The 19,892-nt window shown below is 47.9% G+C and overlaps 1 protein-coding gene across 2 annotated transcripts in view; it reads left to right on the forward strand.

Annotated features, from left to right (window-relative positions):
• The first annotated feature begins 661 nt into the window (after positions 1–661).
• FUOM (fucose mutarotase) overlaps positions 662–19,892 on the forward strand; it is a 96,656-nt gene continuing 77,425 nt past the window's right edge. The window contains exon 1 of one of the 2 annotated variants that reach the window (XM_030203193.1): positions 662–803. In XM_030203193.1, coding sequence (XP_030059053.1) covers positions 719–803 — 85 coding nt within the window. In that variant the 5' untranslated portion in view covers positions 662–718. The remainder of the gene's footprint in view (positions 804–19,892) is intronic. The other variant, XM_030203192.1, reaches the window with a different exon arrangement.

A 19,892-nucleotide genomic window follows, 5' to 3' on the forward strand; every position in this document is an offset into this window, starting at 1 on the left:
CACCCACAATATTCCTATGGGTGCCTACACAGTTAGCATGTGCTAATTTTGTACACGCGCTAAAACGCTAGCGCATCTTAGTAAACACGGCCCATACACTGTATTGATTCTTATCTTATTGTAAACCGCTTTGAACCATTTTTGTTTTTGGTACTCCCGTTATATAAATTGTAATTGTGGGATCTGAACCCGGGCCTTCCGTTTCCCAGCCCGCTACTCTATTAGCCTACTCCCCCACTCCATATTGCAGCCTACCACACAATAATTTTCTGAATGTAATATAATATTTGTTTCACATCTAGCAAATACCGCACAGAATTTGAAATACACCAGCTAGGGCAAGAAAGCCTCCTACTTGCTTGGTATCCAGAACCGGAGAACAAGAAGACATTAAAGAAAAGTTGAGAAAGCTTCCTGACAGAGGTCGACTTCGAGCTCAAACTCAAATTCAGGGAAGAGGCAAAAAAAAAAAAAAAAGTGGTCGCTTCTTCTGGCCCATCTTAAGACAGCGCTCAGGTAAATATAGCACTGCTGTTGCTGTACCTGAGCGAGCGAGCGCGCGCGCCAGCTGAGCTGACCGCGCTGTATCAGGTTTTTACACCGTCCCAGCTGAACAGTGTGAGTCACTGACACCGTAACTGATGGGCGAGGCTTTGGCTGAGCTTTAGCGACAAGTACGTCCCTCAGGCTCTTCCTGCTTTTCAGCGGTGGCGCCATCATGGTCATGCTAAAAGGAATTCCCGCCATCTTATCCCCTGAGCTCCTGCTCGCTCTGGCTCAGATGGGACACGGGGATGAAATTGGTAAGAGAAAGCCAGAGGAGAAGGAAATGTCGCGTATTGCCTGTGTTTTTTTTTTTTTTTTTGTCCGTCTGGGAAGGAAGTACAAAGACAAGATGGCGTCGCACTGACGGGAGCTTTTCTGCTTCCTGTAAACTGGAGTGGACAACAATGTTGCAAGGCTGTTTTGGCGCTGCTTGTCAGATCATTTAATGTAAAAACACTGAATTTCTTTTGTTTTATGGTTCTCGGTACGATTCGTGTATTCAGCCCAATCTTGCTGGTGTACTGTGCTGCACTTAGCATACATTATTTCTCTAACTAGGTTTTGTTTTCTTTGCGCCTCAAAATTTTTTAATATTCGGGCTGCACTGCAGAAAATTAAACTCAGATGTTAAAAAAATAGTTTTGAAGTGCTTTTTTTCTATTTAAAAACAGTTTTGGTTACCATCCTGTGCCTCATTTTGTTATGGTTACTGATTTTGAAAGCTGTAATTTCTCATAGAAGGAAAAAGTCAGTTTCTTGGTGTTATTTGCGCCCCGTGAGTTTATTGAAGGTACAAAATAATAATTGCAGATTTTTTTGCGACCTTCACAATGTACTCTCAAATATTGGCCAAGAAAATGGCAAGTTGCTTGCTTAGAGGACAATGGTGGGAGGGGACTATTATGGCAAGAGCCCAGGGATAGCATACACCTTGGGTGAACCTTCACCTGTACCCCCTTCTGTGCTCTCCCTCTCCCCCAGCTGCTACACCCAGTGGCATAGAGAGGGGAAAGGGTGATGCTGGCCACCCCCGTGTGGCAGCTGGGAGGGAGGAGAGAGAGGAAAAGGGAGATGCTTGACCATAGCAGGGGGTTATGGTTGAAGGTTTACCTAAGGCGTCTGCTACCCCTGCGCTCTTGCCATAATACTCTTCTCCATCTCCTCCCTCTCCTCCATAAGGGGTAGGGAGGCTGCAGTGGCAGGCCCGGCAGCAAGAAAGGAAAGGGGTAGGTGCTGGACAGGAAATAGGGAAAGGAGATGAGAAGTGGGCAGCATCTCCCCATCTCCCCATCTCCATTGGCTAGCTTCTCATCTCCCCTTCCCCTACCTCATCTCCCCTTCTCCATTGCCTAGCTTCTCATCTACCCTTCCTCTACCTCATGTCAAGCATCTACCCCCTTCCTTTCCCACTGCCAGGCCTGCCACTACAACCTCCTTACCCCCAATGATGGCCCAAAGATTAAAGAAGTATCAGTCCAGTGCAGGCTTTCACCGAAGCCCTGCTTTGTCCTGCCCTCCTTCTGCAGGAAGTCTGCATGGAGGAGGATAAGGATAAAGTGATGCATCAGCATGTATATGTGCTGATGCTTCTTTGATCCTCTGGCTGGCCCAGGACGGGTAGCAGCAGCAACAGCAGACCTTGCTGCTACAAGTGAAGTGGGGGAAGGCTCTAACGCATACTACAGTTGCGCTGCTGCCCCCCAAAATGTGGCCTCCCCCCCCCCCTTATGCAGAGGCCTAGCCCTCCTAGTGGCTGGGGCGGACCTCTAAGAGCCCATATCCATGAAGACTAAGTTATTATGTAATTAAGACCCTTTGGAAGTTCTGAGAATTTGTAATCATTTTATATATTTTCCGTAAAATAATAAAATGTTCTCATACCTTTTTAAAGTTTATTTTGGAGGAGTAGCCTAGTGGTTAGTACAGTGGACTTTGATCCCAGGGAACTGAGTTCGATTCCCACTGCAGCTCCTTGTGACTCTGGGCAAGTCACTTAACCCTCCATTGCCCCTGGTACAAAATAAGTACCTGAATATATGTAAACCGCTTTGAATGTAGTTGCAAAAACCTCAGAAAGGCGGTATATCAAGTCCCATTTCCCTTTCCCTTTTTCCCCTTGCCTTCTATGTCTGATGGGCCCCTTCCTAGTCTTGCTGTAGGGAGCTTTGTTCAGAGATATACAATAAAAAGGCAATTCTATAACAAGTTGCTTATATTTATGCATCAACTGTTCACCTAAATATTTAGGATACTTACAATTAGGCACCTAAGTGTTCACTTACCCACAAACGTCATTTGAAAGCCTAAGTGGTATTCCACAAATAGGCACTCAAATGGCACAGCATGCATTTGTAAGGGGAGCTTGCACATGGAAGGAGACATCAGCAGGCTTTAGATGGGGTTGTTGCCTTTGTGCCTACTACATTTAGGTGCCCCCATTTACGCCAGGTGCCCAAGTGTCCATATAGAATAGGCTCTCACCTTACTAAATGGAGGTTCCCTATCATCAAGCCGATCAATCCATAGACTGGTGGGTTGTGTCCATCTACCAGCAGGTGGAGATAGAGAGCAATCTTTTGCCTCCCTATATGTGGTCATGTGCTGCCGGAAATTCCCCAGTATGTTCTCTATCTCAGCAGGTGTGTGGTCACACAGCAGCAGCTCTGGCTAGGTCTCCAAGCCTAATTGATAAGGTTTTGTTGAGTACCTGGGGTTGAGGGCTCTTCGTGAGCAAGTGCAAATCTGGTGGTGCCAGGTCCCTCCTTTTCTCCCCCCTCCCGCTGGCTCCGTTAAAAAAAAAAAAAAAATTTTTAAACGTTCAAAAAGGACGTCCATTTGCAGCTGCTCACTGGAAAAAGTTGTCGCTGCTCGGAGCAAGAAGCAGGTAATTTTTACCTTTTACTAGCGGGCAGGGGGTTCCCCGAACGGTCTCCACATGGCTATGGCCTCGGATGGCAAGGGCGCGAAAAGACGCTCCCCGGAACGCGTTCGCGCGCCTAGCGGGGAAGCGGGGGGATCGAAGGTAGAGTCGCCCTTTTTGGGCGCCCTTTCGGAACCGGGAGAGTTCACCGGTTTTTCCTCCGGCGCGGCGGCCTTTCCCGCCTTAGGCGCCCATCCCCCGCTGGCCGCCCTTCCGGTTGTGACCGGCCACGCAGCTCGGTCGGCTTCTTGGGCCGCTCTCAAGATGGGAGACGTTAACAGCTTGGTTGCCCTTGAATCGGGTGACAGTAAGAAGTCGGCGAAATTAAAACGCCCTTCTTCCCGCGCGGCTCCTTCTCGGAGTTTTGCGCCGGATGCCATTTTGGACACGCAACACGCCTCTCCCCCGCTACTGGGAGCGCAGATGGAGGGCGCCTCTAGGGCCACGGCACAGGCTGCAGAAATGCACAGGGGGGTTTCCATTTTGCTGCTGCATCAAGCCTTTATAATGCAGAACACTGCCCCTGCCCACCTCTCTGATCGGGGTGATGAGGCCTCTATGCTTAAGCACCCTCGGGTGGATCTTCCACCCTCGGGGGACTCGGTCTCCTCTGATGTGGATGACGGCAGCGTGTCTGAGTTCTCCCAGAGATCCTTAGCGGAATTGATGGAAGAGACTGATCCTCGCTCGGATGGAGCGGACGACCCCTCTGCAGCGCGGCTTTTTCGCTCAGAGGATTTGCCCAACTTGCTTGTGCAGGCCATGAGCATTTTGAAGATTGCGTCTCCGGAGGAAGGCTCTCTCTCAGCCTCTACTGGCTCCGCCATTATGCTGGGAACGAAGCGCCCGCCTAGAACCTTCCGCGTTCATGAAGCCATGCAGACCTTAATTTCAGCGCAATGGGATGCCCCTGAGGCGAGCCTGAAAGTAGCCAGGGCTATGTCCCGTCTGTACCCCTTTCCTGAGGGGGAACGGGAAGCTTTTGTCTGGCCCACGGCAGATTCCTTAATCACTGCCGTGACTAAGAAAACGGCGCTGCCGGTGGAAGGTGGCACTGTCCTGAAGGACGCCCAAGACAGGAGAATGGAGGCGGCCTTAAAGTCGTCCTTTGAGGCGGCCGCTCTGAGTTTGCAAGCCTCGGTTTGCGGCTCCTACGTGGCTAGGGCGTGCCTGACTGTTTTGCAGTGGGCTTCCCCCTCGGACCCTTCCTGGAGGGCGGAATGGCCGACCTTGGAGTCGGGTTTGGCCTACTTGGCAGACTTGCTGTATGATGTTTTGAGAGCCTCGGCCAAGGGCATGGCTCAGACAGTCTCTGCGCGGCGGTGGCTCTGGCTTAAGCACTGGTTTGCTGACCATGCCTCTAAATCTCGCCTAGCCAAGTTGCCTTTTAAAGGCAAGCTGCTCTTTGGGGACGAGCTGGACAAGATCGTGACGGAGCTCGGCATGTCCAAGGGCAAGAGGTTGCCGGAGGTCAGGACTCGGGCCGGCAGTGCCCGTCCTGGTTCCTCTAAGGGCCGATTCCAGGAAGCCCGTCGGTATCGCCCGGGCAAGTCGGCCTCCTCTGCCTCCGCTTCCTTCAAACGGAACCTCTCCCCCAAGCAGCATTCCTTTCGTAGGGACCGCCGTCCCGGAGGCTCATCCTCCGGCCCGCCCCCAGGGTCGTGTACCCAATGACGGGGACCTGGTCCATGGCCCATTGCTGATAGGAGGAAGGTTGTCCTCGTTTCTGGGCGAGTGGACCAGGGTAACTTCAGACGCTTGGGTTCTGGAAGTCATCAGAGACGGCTACAAGCTAGAGTTCTGCCGACCCCTAAGAGACGGGTTTGTAAACTCTCCTTGCAAGTCTCAGGTCAAAGCAGCTGCCGTGCAGCAGACTTTGAGCAACCTGATCCGCCTGGGCGCGGTGGTCCCGGTGCCAGTAGATCAGCTTGGCAAGGGGCGCTACTCCATTTACTTTGTGGTGCCAAAGAAAGAAGGATCTGCTCGGCCTATTCTCGACCTCAAGGGAGTCAATCAGGCCTTGAAAGTTCGGCACTTCCGGATGGAGACCCTCCGCTCCGTAATAGCTGTGGTGAAAAAGGGAGAATTCCTGGCCTCCCTGGACATCAAGGAAGCTTACCTACATATTCCCATCTGGCCGCCTCATCAGCGCTTTCTGCGCTTTGCAGTGCTGGGCCGACACTTCCAGTTCAGAGCCCTCCCGTTCGGGTTGGCTACGGCTCCGCGGACCTTCTCCAAAGTAATGGTGGTCATCGCAGCCTTCCTCCGCAAGGAGGGAATGCAAGTCCATCCCTATCTGGACGACTGGCTGATCCGAGCCCCTTCCCATGCGGAGTGCGGGAGAGCTACAGACAGGGTCACTGCTCTTCTGAGCTCCCTGGGATGGATCATTAACTGTGAGAAAAGCCAGCTGCGCCCGACTCAGTCCCTGGAGTATCTGGGAGTTCGCTTCGACACCCAAGTGGGCAGAGTGTTCCTGCCGGACAACCGGAGCGTCAAGCTTCAGACCCAGGTGGGCCAGTTCCTAGCCTCCTCTACTCTTCGGGCTTGGGACTATGTGCAGCTGTTGGGCTCCATGACGGCCACGATGGAGGTAGTGCCCTGGGCCAGGGCTCATATAAGACCACTACAGCACTCTCTTCTGCGGCGGTGGACTCCAGTCTCGGAGGATTACGCCGTACGCCTTCCTTTGGACCCAGCGGTGCGAAAGGCGCTGAGCTGGTGGCTGAGACCAGGCAAGCTGTCCGCAGGAATGCCTCTTACGACCCCGGAATGGGTTGTCGTCACGACGGATGCCTGCTTGACGGGCTGGGGAGCCCACTGCCTGGGACGGACAGCGCAGGGGCTCTGGTCTCCTGCAGAGACGAAATGGTCCATCAACCTCCTGGAGCTCCGAGCCATTCGGTTGGCGCTTCTAGAGTTTCTCCCGTTACTGGTGCTGAGGTCTGTACGGGTCCTGTCGGACAATGCCACGGCTGTGGCCTATGTCAATCACCAGGGAGGTACCAGGAGCGCCCCTCTAGCCAAGGAGGCCATGAAGCTATGCCTGTGGGCGGAAGCGAATCTGGAACAGCTGTCGGCGGCCCACATTGCGGGAGTCATGAATGTCAAGGCGGACTTTCTCAGTCGCCATACCTTGGATCCGGGAGAGTGGCAACTGTCTGCTCGGGCGTTCTTGGACATCATGAAATGCTGGGGCCGGCCGAGCCTGGATCTGATGGCGTCCTCAGCCAATTGCCAAGTGCCGCGTTTTTTCAGCAGAGGACGGGACCCTCGATCTCTGGGAGTCGATGTCCTTCTCCAGCAGTGGCCGGCACAGGAGCTTCTCTACGTGTTCCTGCCCTGGCCCATGATGGGCAGGGTGCTAGGCCGGGTGGCAGAGCATCTGGGCCGGGTGATCCTGGTGGGTCCGGATTGGCCCAGACGTCCCTGGTATGCGGACTTAGTCAGACTCTTGGTGGACGGGCCTCTGCGGCTGCCAGCGGAGCGGGGCCTCTTACATCAGGGTCCCGTGGTGATGGAGGATCCCTCCCCCTTTGGTCTTACGGCCTGGCTCTTGAGCGGAAGCGGCTGCGGAAGAAGGGCTTCTCAGACAAGGTCATCGCCACTATGCTGAGAGCGAGGAAGCGCTCTACTTCCACCACTTACGCCAGGGTTTGGCGTACCTTTGCGTCGTGGTGCGAGGCAGGCTCTATATCGCCCTTCACTGCTCCAATATCTTTAGTGTTGGCGTTCCTGCAAGAGGGGCTGGAGAAAGGCCTGTCGCTCAGTTCGCTGAAAGTCCAGGTGGTGGCTCTAGCTTGCTTCAGGGGTCGTCTGAAGGGGGCTTCCCTGGCTTCACTGCCGGATGTGGTACGCTTTCTCAAAGGAGTTAATCACCTGCGCCCCCCTCTGCACTCGATAGTGCCTACGTGGAATCTCAATCTGGTACTGCGGACCTTGCAGAAGCCGCCCTTCGAGCCCTTGCCAAGGGCATCGCTGAAGGACCTGATGTTGAAAGCAGTCTTCCTGGTGGCTATCACATCAGCCAGAAGAGTTTCCGAGCTCCAGGCGCTCTTGTGTAGAGAACCGTTCCTGCGATTCACTGAGGCAGGAGTATCGATTCGCCCAGTGCCTTCCTTCCTGCCCAAGATTGTTTCTCGATTCCATGTGAATCAGCAGCTTTACCTACCCTCCTTTCGTAGGGAGGATTACCCAGAGGAGTACCCTGCGCTCAAATACCTGGATGTTAGACCGGTCATCATCAGATACTTGGAAGTGACCAATGATTTCCGGAAGTCGGATCATCTGTTCGTGCTGTTCGCAGGCCCTCGTAAGGGTCTGCAGGCATCTAAGCCTACAGTGGCATGTTGGGTCAAGGAGACGATCGCTTCAGCTTATGTAGCGGCGGGAAGATTCCGCCTATTCAGCTGAAGGCACACTCTACTAGAGCACAAGCAGCCTCGATGGCGGAGTCCAGGTCTGTCTCCTTGGAAGAGATTTGCAGAGCGGCTACTTTGTCGTCGGGCTCATACCTTCTCACAACATTACCGCTTGGATGTGGCTGCTCGGGCCGAGGCCCAGTTTGGGGCTTCAGTGTTGCGTTCAGGGATTTCCATGTCCCGCCCTGGGTGAGTACTGCTTTGGTACATCCCACCAGTCTAGGAATTGATCGGCTTGATGATAGGGAAGGTAAAATTATGTATCATACCTGATAATTTTCTTTCCCTTAATCATAGCCGATCAATCCATAGCCCCTCCCAGATATCTGTATTGTTTGTGTTCTGGTTATATTTCAGGTTCAAGTTCAGTCTTCATTTCCTGTTCACGAGGACTTCGTGTTCAAGTTCTTCCAATTGAAGTCTCTTCGAGTTGAGACGATTTTGTGTTACAGTGAGCTGCTGCTTCCTCTCCCCCCGTTTCGGCGGTGGCTGGATTGATAACTAAATTATGCCGGCGCTCCCTCCCACTTCATGCGGCTGTAGGGTAGCTTTGTATCCCTCCCGCTTCGGCGGTGTTAGGGTAAGCCAGCTCCTCCCGCGGTTGCGGTAGCAGGATAAGCCAGTTCCCCCCGCGTCGGCGGGTGTGGTTTCCCGCCCACCGCCCCGGCGGTGGTGCGCTGGAATATTTCCCCTCCCCCGCTTCGGCGGTGGTGAGCTGGGCAGAGTGTCCCTTTGTGGGTGTAATTCTCTAAGTGCTGAGTCCTGCGGATGGAGCTTTGATATCGACATACTGGGGAATTTCCGGCAGCACATGACCACATAAAGGGAGGCAAAACATTGCTCTCTATCTCCACCTGCTGGTAGATGGACACAACCCACCAGTCTATGGATTGATCGGCTATGATTAAGGGAAAGAAAATTATCAGATATGATACATAATTTTACCTTCCCTGTTGTAGAATTGTCCTTTAAGCACCACTCATTGTCTAACTCTGGTTGCTGTCTTCTCTCTGCGAGCATGTTATTAGTAACATGGTATGCCCAGGTTTGACCAGTTCCCCATCCCAAAAAAAATATCTTAGATGAGTGGACACTTGGCTCCTCCATTAAAATTAAAATAAAAAGTGACTTAGCTGGCAGGGATCCCAAAGTCTAACTAGCTGAATAAATTCAGAGCCTGTGCACGTCAATAAAGCTCAGTAGTCAGTGGCAGCACTTTAAGTGGTTGATGCACCATGAGCACCCTTGGTTCTACTGACTGCCAACTTTACTGACTGGGGGGGGGGGGGGGGGGATAATCTTCTGATTTCTTCACCTGGCGAGGCTTGAGGACGTCACTAGCTAAACGGATTCTGCGCCTGGCTGCCAAGTGAGCCTGAGGCAAAAGTGGATGGTTCCAGGCTAGCTCAAGCCCATCCTTGGCTACACCTTGCTGTCTGGGGGCACACTAACTTCCTGAAAATTTAATGGAATGTCCTAGCCCAGTCTCTATTAATTTAAAACAATTGGGTTTTGTTCAGTGGGTTCAAGACCTGCATTAAGAAGGCAGAACATTAGATTTGATGTTCCCGAACAGTGCAAATCTGTGATGGTTTTGGTTGATGAGATAGAAACAGTGTTGCCATGTTGGTCAGATCATCAGTTGGTTTCCTTTGCTTTGAAGATGCAGAGGGTGGGAGGAGAATGCTCAGATGAATATATTTAGGTGTGTTCATGAAGGGCTATGGCAGTAGTGAAATTTATGGAGGTGCTGTGGAATACATCAGATAATGTAGCAAAGGATGATGCTACAACTACTGTTTTGGATTGGCATAGGGATTTGAGAGGAGGAATAGATTATATAGTCCTTGTGAAGTGACTGAGAATTGGGGTTAAGAAAGGTTCACTAAGGTGTACAGACTCTGAGGAATGCTAATCGGGGGTTAAGGTTAGAGAGAAAATAGAGGAAGTGACAGAGTGGAAGATTGGGAGAAGTAGAAGTGCTTTTCAGTAGTATGGAGAAGAGGTAAAGAAAATCAAGCAGCAAGCTTTGGATTTGCAAATTGAGAAAGTTTGGAATAAAGCGTAGGAGTTAGGGGCTGTAAAATTCAGAACCACGCCTCATAACAGGATTGAGCAAGCTATGTCAGCAAGTCTGTCATGCCAAGATTTGATATAGTTCTTTCAGGAGATGGTGGTTGGTATCAGCGTCAGCTTGCAAGCTGTTGGCTTGCTGGTGGAGGTGTGCGCTGTTAGAGGACCCATAATTTTCTAGTGTAGAGGAGTTGGTGGCTGTTCAGCTTGGGGATTCTTGGGTGACTTATGGTTGCGGCAATACATTTGCTTGATTTTACTTGGATCCCTGGCCTGCATTAATAAAGATGCCAAAAGAAGCAAAAGTAGACAGACTGATGGTGATTATGAACACATTATTGACTCTACTACTGTTTAGCATTTGTATAGCGCTACAAAGTGTACGCAGCGCTGCACAAACATAGAAGAAAGACAGTCCCTGCTCAAAGAGCTTACAATCTAGTAGACAAAAAATAAAGCAAACAAATCAATTAATGTGTAGAGGAAAGAGGAGAGGAGGGTTGGTGGAGGCAAGTGGATACAAGTGGTTACAAGTCAAAAGCAATGTTAAAGAGGTGGGCTTTCAATCTAGATTTAAAGATGGTCAAGGATGGGGCAAGCCGAAGTGGCTCAGGCGTAGGGCGCACCAAGACAGAAGGAGCGAAGTCTGGAGTTGGCAGTAGTGGGGAAGGGAACAGATAAGAAGGATTTATCCATGGAGCGGAGTGCACGGGAAGGGGTGTAGGGAAGGACGAGTGTGGAGAGATACTGGGGAGCAGCAGAATGAGTACATTTATAGGTTAGTAGAAGAAGTTTGAACAGGATGCGAAAACGGATAGGGAGCCAGTGAAGCGACTTGAGGAGAGGGGTAGTATGAGTAAAGCGACGCTGGCGGAAGACGAGACGGGCAGCAGAGTTTTGAACTGACTGGAGAGGGGAGAGGTGACTAAGTGGGAGGCCAGCAAGAAGCAGATTGCAGTAGTCCAAACGAGAGGTGACAAGGACGTGGATGAGGGTTTTGTTAGAGTGCTCGGAAAGAAAGGGGCGGATTTTACGGATGTTGTAAAGAAAGTAACGACAGGTCTTGGCGATCTGCTGGATATGAGCAGAGGAGAGAGAAGAGTCAAAGATAACCCCAAGGTTGTGGCATTTTTCTGGATGTTCTTAAGCAGTCAGTTATTAAATCACTATTGAAAAATCTAGTGTTAGATATTAATGGGGTGGAAAATTATAGTCTGGCATCACTTCTCCCATTCCTAGGTAAAGTGGTAGATATGTTTGTACATTCCTAGCTGAGAGAGCTTTTCGAGAGCTGTGTGGTATTAAGTGATTTTCAGTCAGGAATCCGCCGTTTTCATAGTATAGAAACCCCCTTTTTTATGTGATATTTAGGGTATGGGATAAAGGGGTTTGTATGGTGGTTATGCTGTTGGATTTGATAGCTGTTTTTTTACAGAATCCAATATGAGCCTATTTAATGTGTCTGTATGAGTTGTGATTGGCTCAGGGACTTCCAGGTCTCTCAGCTGAGTGAAGCACTGCTCAAAAAGACATTTTTATTATTGCCGGGGGGGAATGATGGCCAAATAGGACGTTTTTTTTGATTGGGGGGTGGTGGGGAGGCTGGGGCTTCGGGAAGCTGTCATTTCAATGCAGGGGGGAGGGGGAAGCGGCGGCGATCTCGGGGGGGGGGGCAGCGATCTTGGATGTCCCTTGCATGCGCAGAGCAGCTAGTATAACGCTTGGCTGCTCTGCACATGCTCGACCAGCCGACTGTTTAATGACGGAATAGAGAATGCAAGTGAGCTACTACGAGCAGCTCATTTGCATTCCTATTCCTTGATGCATGTCTGTTCCTTACCAATTCGCTAAGGGAATCTTAATGAGTCTTTAGTGCATCTTGCCCTGGGTTGGGGAAGAGAAGAGCAACAGGTGTCTCTTAAGGTTGTTAGGACTCTTAGAGGCAGATGCACTAAAGCTTAATGAGCCTTTAATGACCCTCCAATGAGGAAATTTTGATCCGTTGCATGCATCAAAGGGCTTTTACCGAGGAAGCTAGCAGCTAACGAAAACGGAATGGAGATGAGCAATTAGTGTAAAAACCCCATTGAAACGAGATGCACTAACCTTTTCCGATTGCCTTTACGCAGGAAAAAGGCAGGAAATCTAACGAGAGGTCTGGACCTCTCGTTAGGACAGCTCTGTGCCAGGAAAAATTGTAAAGTGAAAAAATAAACAAACTTTGAGCCAATCCCAGCGCATTAGCAGAGCTAAAAGCGCTGTGATTGGTCCAAAGGACGTAGCATTACATATGTCCAAAAGAGCTGTGTTTAAGCTTAAAGAAAACGTGTCAGAAAACACATCAAATAAAAAAAGGATCGGGAGGGGGCAAGGGCGCTCATCAGGAGTGTCCTGTATGGACGGCCATGCCCCCCCCCCGCTGCTCCCCACTGTCCGCCACTTCCCCCCCCCCCCCACACGAGAAAGCGCAATTCTAGCAGCCCCGGTCCCTCTCCCTTCCTGTTCTTCTGCTTTGCAAAAGCTAACTCCGCCTCCCGTCATTCTTCTGCCCCGTGCCCCCCCGCTGCTCCCCACTGTCTGCCACTCCCCCCCCCCCACACACGAGAAAGCGAAATTCTAGCAGCCCCGGTCCCCCTCCCTTCCTGTTCTTCTGCTTTGCAAAAGCTAACTCCGCCTCCCGTCATTCTTCCGCCCCGTGCCCCGCCCCCGCTGCCCCCCCTGAGGTTGACTACGCCGCTCCCCCCTCCACTGAGACCCCCCTCCCTATTACCGACCCGAGCAGCGCCTCTCACCTCTTTCTGAAGCGCTGCACGGGCAGGAAGATCTGTTGTGTTGGTCGCAGAGTCTCCATGACGTCTCTTCTTCCCTGGCCTAGGCCCCGCCTCCTTCTGACGTAAGTAACCTACGTCAGAAGGAGGCAGGCCTAGAATTTTGCTTTTTCGTGGGGGGGGGGGGGGGGAAGCGGCGGAAAGTGGGGAGCAGCGGGGGGGGGGGGGCAAGGCCGTCCATACAGGACGCTCTGGACGAGCACCCTTGCCCCCTCCTGATCCTTTGTTTTTGTATTTTGCTGACCGGGTAGCCACGTGTATGTGTTGTGGCTTTTTTTTTGTTTGTTTTGACATTTGCAGCATGCGCAGAGCAGCCAGCAAAACGCTTGGCTGCTCTGCGCATGATTTAGGGGCCGATTACCGACGTGTATTGTGATTCTTTGATACATTGTACGTTTCAATACCGATCTGAGCATTTGTGACTTTTTTTTTTGGTGCATTCTTTGTTTTTTAAAAATCGTTAGGGACTTTAACGATTTAGATTTTTTAATGTTTGGTTGATGCATCTGCCTCTTAGAGGTGTGGATGGATTTACTGCTTAGACATGCTTCACAGATTAATAGATTGAGACAGAGGTTATTTTGCAACTGAAGTTGATTAGACTACTAAGGGGGCTTTTGTTTCCTGATAAGTTGCAAATGGTGGTTCAGGTGTTGATATTAACGAGACTGGATTATGTAAATACACTGTATATGGGGCTTCCTAAGAAAGCATTACTGAGGATCCAGTTGTAGCTCCCAGTTGAGCAGCTGGGTATTTTTCAACAGTTAATACTGGTATTTAAGGTCTTGCATGGAATGGGTCCTGGTTATTTGAAAGATTGCTTCGTGTTTTGTGTTTCTGGCTTTGACCTTTGTTCAGGAAATCATTTGGTTTTACCTTCAGTGAAGGATGTTCATCTGCAATTTGCAAAGACTTGAGCCTTTCTGTGGTTGCACTAATCTTTAGGTATACATTACCAAAATTATTGTGCCAAGAAAACAATTATTTGCATTTTTGTAAGGCAGTGAAATAGTGGACATGGAACCAGGCTTTGTAGGAGGGATATATGGGAGAGTAGGGAAGGGAGTAGTTGGTGATGTTTGTGTTAGTGAGTTGGTGGAAATCTGTGGGCTTTTGTATGCTTTTTTAATTATTTTAAATTTTAATTGTTTTATTATTTTGTTGTAAATTGCTTCAGGTTTAGTGATAGAGGTGATAAGTCAAAGTAAATCAATAAATACACACACGCATACAGGGATTGGAAATAATTTTCTGAGGCATGCTTTACATGCTTTTTCCACCATTCAGCCCCACAGTGCTTACACCCCTGCCCCAGATGTTGTATTTTCTTTGTTATAAATTGTACTGTGAAACCCAGCAATGGAACCACATATTTTTTATAATGGCTGCTGTGTATGATGGCACTTATTGATTGAACTATGCAGTTTGCTACTGGTTGCTATATGTATACCTCCTAGTTATGGAGAAGCACGACAGCAATATGTGTTGTCATGGGAAAGTTGCACCAGGTAGTTAAACTGTAAAATACATCCTTTCAAATGTGTTGACAGTGACATTTAGGCATTCATTTTAGAAGGGCTGTTTGAGATGTTCATAAACTGGCACTTAAGCTTTTATTGTGCATATATGGCATATATGTCTAAGTCCCCATTTTACAAAGCTGGCATATGCACGGAAGTGTGTGCAAATGGAAAGGGAGTGTAGTTTGGGAGTGTTTTTGGACAGGATAGGGGTATGGCAAGTTATGTTTATTCACCATTTTAGAAGGCACTAAATGTTTGTTCTAAAAGATCGAAGTCGGGAGTTACCAGGTCTGTGGAGTCAATACACCAAACCTTCAACTCCAACTCTGATTCTATTTTTCTACTTTCTGACTCTGACTCCAGCTCCATCTCTGACTCTGATTGCTACTGATATTAGGCTTTAAATTTTTTGTTTTGGATCTAAAGTACTGGTAAATATAACTTACCTTTACCAACTAGTACTTTAGATCCAGGACAAAAATATATATATATAATGAGGATGAATTTACCATATCTTGTGTTCATTTTCACAAACTCAAACTCCAACCAAAATTGCTTCGGGCTCAGACTTCGCAGTCCTGGGAGTTATATTTGCTAGCAAGAATGTTTAGGTTTTAGTAAACTGCTCCTGTTAAGCAGCACTCCACTGGAGGGATTAGGGGACATTATCCCCTTAACCCCCCAGTGGTTTTTGTCCCTTTCAGCTCCACCCCCAAGCCAAACTGAGAAGGGATATCATTCACTGTGACAGCAGTGGGAAAATACACATTTAGATTTCTAAAATGGCAAAGATGTTGACATATTATGTTCTGGTTTTCAACCTGTGAACATTTTCAATGTTTTTTTTTTTTTACACTAGCCTTAAATTGGCTGTTCCATCTAGATGGAACAGCATCTATAAAATGCTAGTATTAATGTGTTAAAACTTAACACATCTTAGACAACTGGCAACTGAATTCAATGATGAAAAACTGTAGAAGCTGCTTTGGATTTAAATGAAGCATTGTTAAATGATGTCATTTATTCCTTGTCTGCCTTTGATATGGCAACAAGAGTCTTGTTTGCTGTCAGATTCCTATCATTTGCAGCGCCCTTCCATCACGTGCTTAGTTGCACTGTTATTGCAACAGATTCATCTGTTGTTACTGGTATCAAGGAGCTTTTCCAACACTTAACTGACACTTATTTTCCTGCTCATCCACTACGCAGTGTTGGTACTCTTCTACACTCATGTCTGAAAGACAATCCAGTTATCTTCCCAGATGATATAAAAAACACAGGCAACTGAATCTTTGAGAAGGTTGTACCAAAACCAGATCAAAATGGAAGGCTCAAGTCCATCAACATCAACAACTCAGGATCTTCCACAAGCCACGTTACCAGAAAGCATGAAAATCGATGTTAGCAGTTTTATGAGCGACTTTTATGGAATAATGCCTCCTTTGAGGGCTGTTGTTAATGAATTGGACAGTTATTTATGTTTGAGTGATGCAGATGACAATGCTTTGATTTTTTTGGAAAAATAAGCAACAGTGCTGGTCAAAACTGACAAAACTTGCACAGGGGATCCTGTGCATTCTTGCTACTAGCATTTGCAGGAAGGACTGTGGAAGACAGGAGAGCTATACTGAATCCTGAGATTGTTGAAGACTTATTATTCATCCAAAGATTAAAATATAACAGTGCTTCATAGGGCATATTTCTCCCCCGCTAGGGCATACAGAGCCGGTTGTATTTTGTCCCTCTGGACAGTTTAGCAGGGTGGATTAGGGTCCTTGGGGTAGTGGAAGTCAGATATTGTTGGAGTTGGAAGGGTAGAGGGTGATGGTGTGTGTGTGTGTGTGGGGGGGGGTGTTTTAAGTTGCTCTGTATTATTGTTTTCTCTTTGTGATTTATAAACAACAGTTGTACATAATATTGTTCCTTTTTATACATTAATAAAAAGATATAAAATAATACTTGTTTGAGGCTTGTGCAGATGGGGATTGAGCCCACGGGGATGGGGACAGACTTTGTCCTAGTATCATTCTCCAGTTTACAACACAGACATCATTTCTGGAATACAAACTGCTCTCAAAGGATTATCTGAAGATCAAGCAGATCACACCCACAGAGAAACCACCAGGACATTACTTCAAACAAAAACACCTTGCCACAACCTACCATGTGAGGAACAACTTGCACTTTGATCTTTATGAGAATGACAAGACCTAGTGATTCTTCTGCAGACAAAAGGAAAGCAGCCATAGTAATGGATGCCAAAGATTACAAACAAGCAAGCAAAAGAAGAATCCCAAATCTTCCACAAAAAGGCAGCAAGCAAAAACAAAAAGGGGTGGAAGTAACCAATGCCATAAGTTTAAAGACCACAAGGTTCCAGCAGGGACTGAACAATGAATTGTGTGAAGAAACCCATATTAGATACCGACTAATAATACAAGTTTAACAAATGTCCTACGGAAGTAAAAAAGAAGAAAATTAACATGAATATAACCAGAGAGGGACACAAAGGTACCTGTATGGATACTGAGTTCTGAACATAAGCGCTCTCACTATTGTGAGCGAAAAAAGATCTAAAATTTGTTTTAAAAATACATATCTATGTAACCTTCTCTGGTTATATTCATGTTCATTTTCTTCTTTTTTCTTCTAGTATTATCATTCGGTGTCTAATATGGGTTTCTTTGCACAAATTCATTGCTCACACTTAAAATTTATTTGTCCATTACTTATCACCCTTCACTTATTAACATTTCACATTTGTGTTGTATTTGACATCATTCTATTTTTCTTTATTTATTTTCACAAATTATCATATTAGTTTAGATTGGCTACAAGTTTTATCATTTCAAGTATATTTATGTCCATTATTTATACTTTCCTGTACTATATGTATAGGGTTTTTTCCATTAATATATATTTGTGTTTATGTTTTTTATGAAGACCCCTGACGAAGGCCTGTGTGCCAAAACATGGCCCTTGTTGGGTTTTGCCTATATCCGTTACTGGTGAATAAAGATTTTGGAATATTTTAACAACACTCCCTGGAAACTTGTGGTCTTTGAACTTGTAGAATTGGTGACTTCCACCCCTTTTTGTTTTTGCTTGCCAAAGATTAATGCCAAAAGACACTCAGCCTCCTAGCAGAGGACACGTACCTATGGCTACCTAGCAACCCACTCCAGAAAATTCATAGAGAAGTAACAAGCCAGATAAACAATGCCACTTTCATTGAGACAGAGATAAAATCTAGTCTGAAGTGAGGTAACCACTTGACCCCCAGATTTTATGGCTTACCCAAGATCCATAAATTGGACATTTTATGACCCATGGTAAGTGCTATTAATTCTCCAACCCACCCCCTAGCATTCTATCTGGCCTGAAAGCTAAGAACTTTAACAGGTGACATAGCCTCAAACATCAGATATTCTGCCCATCTCATAGAAATCATTAATAGCTTGCAGCTAAGCGACACGGTCAGTTTTGATGTGGTCTTTTGAGAGTTCAAGATTGAGGAGTTTAATTTGGCTGAGATTCTTTTTTTTTTTTTTTGATGTCCCAGAAGATCACCAGTGGCTTAAAGAGGTGCGCCAAGTGTAGATGTGTAATTTCTGCCACAGACACACACAGTTGGTATGTCGGGTGGTCTTGGGCCAGATCGTGTCCCCTCTGATTGTGATCTCTGTTTAAAAATGTGAGAACTCAGCAGGTGCGACTGGCTCAAAGAGAGCAACCTTTTGACCCTTCAAAGGCTGGATTATCAACTTTGGCATTGTCTGCATTGACCTCCATGGCTGCTTAGACTCTGGTATCGACGGGGAGTGCACTGGCATCAAGTGGGTCTCCACCTGCCTCAAGACTGGCACTGATAGCAGGCCTCGGGACCGGTCAGCATTGGACCTGACACCAACGACGCACATGGGTTTGGTGTCATCCTCATCAGTACCGGGGGATCTAGGCTGTATGCATTGGTGGAAGCCCAAGAAGCTTAAGCACTGGTCTTCCTCAACATATGGTGTTCCCGGTGCTGGGAGCACCAGGACATCAGATTCCCCGATGTCCAAGAAGCGCCTGTGCTGGGAGGAGTGCTTCTCCTTAGAAGAGGTGCTAGTGAGCAAGTCATCGAGTGGCCTGGCCTCCGCCACTGGTTCAGCACTGATGTCTTCTCAGACTGCCTGTTGTCTGGCTCCCATGTCTTTGTTGATGCTCAATTTTGATGAGCAGTTCCAGGGTATGCTCTGAGAGAAGTTGGCACAGTTGCTGCAGGGGTATCTTGCTGAGGCATCGGAGGCATATGTGCCACCAGCGGAACAGCCCCAGGCCCTCTCTGAGGCTCTGTTGGTGCCAGTGCCTAGATCTTTGATGTTGGTGCCTTGCAGGGTGTCGACATCCTGGACATGTAGTACTGCTCTCGATATTGTTGGAGGAAGCTTCCCCATAGTCTGAGAGTAGATCCGTACCTCAGGGCTCTTCAGGGAATGGACCTCACTCCAGCAGGCCGAGGTCAGTGCAGACTCATTCAGCTGTCTCTGAGTCTGCGGAAGTGTCTGATTGGGACCACTCTTGAGAGTCAGGTGAGGACCCACGTTACTTCTCGGAGGAGGTATACCATCTAATCCCTCTCCTCAAGAGAGACGAAAATCTCTACCAGAGGCACTCTTTCACTAGTTTTATGGGGGAGATGGCTGAGGCCGTCCCATTTAAGTTAGAGACGGAGGAGGAGCCTAGGGTGGAAATGTTATCTGTCCTGGGCTATAAGTCTCCTCCTAAGGGACTGTCTCTTCATGTTCAAGTGTACAGCGCTGCGTACGTCTAGTAGTGCTATAGAAATAAGTGGTAGTAGTAGTAGCCAAGGCTGCGTCAGTAGCCCACTTGAGATCAGCCTCCATAGAGGAGATTTGCAAGGCTGTGACGTGGTCTTCAGGCACACACCCCATCCACCATTCTCCAACTCCCCTCCCATGGCACACATACCCCATCCATCTTTCTCCAGGCCTGTACCCCTTGGCACACACACCATATCCACCTTTCTCCAGGCCATTCAACCCTTCTCCCTAATAGCGTTGTAAGAGGAGAGTACACAGCTACACATCGGGCTGCATCTGCCTTCTTTGTTGTACTGGGCCTGACAGTTCCTTTCAACTGCACAGGCCTCCATTCAGGCATTTGGTTTAAAGAAACAGTCGAGACCAAGATGGCAGAGGAGGAGACAGCTTCTTCTTTACATTACATTAAAAGTACTTATATTCTGCAAATACCTATGCAGTTCATTGCGGATAACAACAAACAGAGATAGGCATTCCTAAGAGCTTACACATTAAAATCTCAATAAACCAGTATTTAACAATATAATAATTAAACGCTGTAAAACTAATTTTTTAAATAAGTTTTCAGAGCTTTCCTAAACAACATATAATCTTGCATTGTTCTGAGAGAAACACAGTGAATTCCATACTGAAGGAGCCTGATAAAACATGGAAGATGGCCATTTCAACACTTTTCCTGTGATCCCTATATCACTTAAAATCTGGATCAATATTGTGTGATTGACAAAATTGAATACACTAGAAATATCAGA

Source organism: Microcaecilia unicolor, chromosome 5, assembly GCF_901765095.1.
Source record: "Microcaecilia unicolor chromosome 5, aMicUni1.1, whole genome shotgun sequence".
NCBI lineage: Eukaryota > Metazoa > Chordata > Amphibia > Gymnophiona > Siphonopidae > Microcaecilia > Microcaecilia unicolor.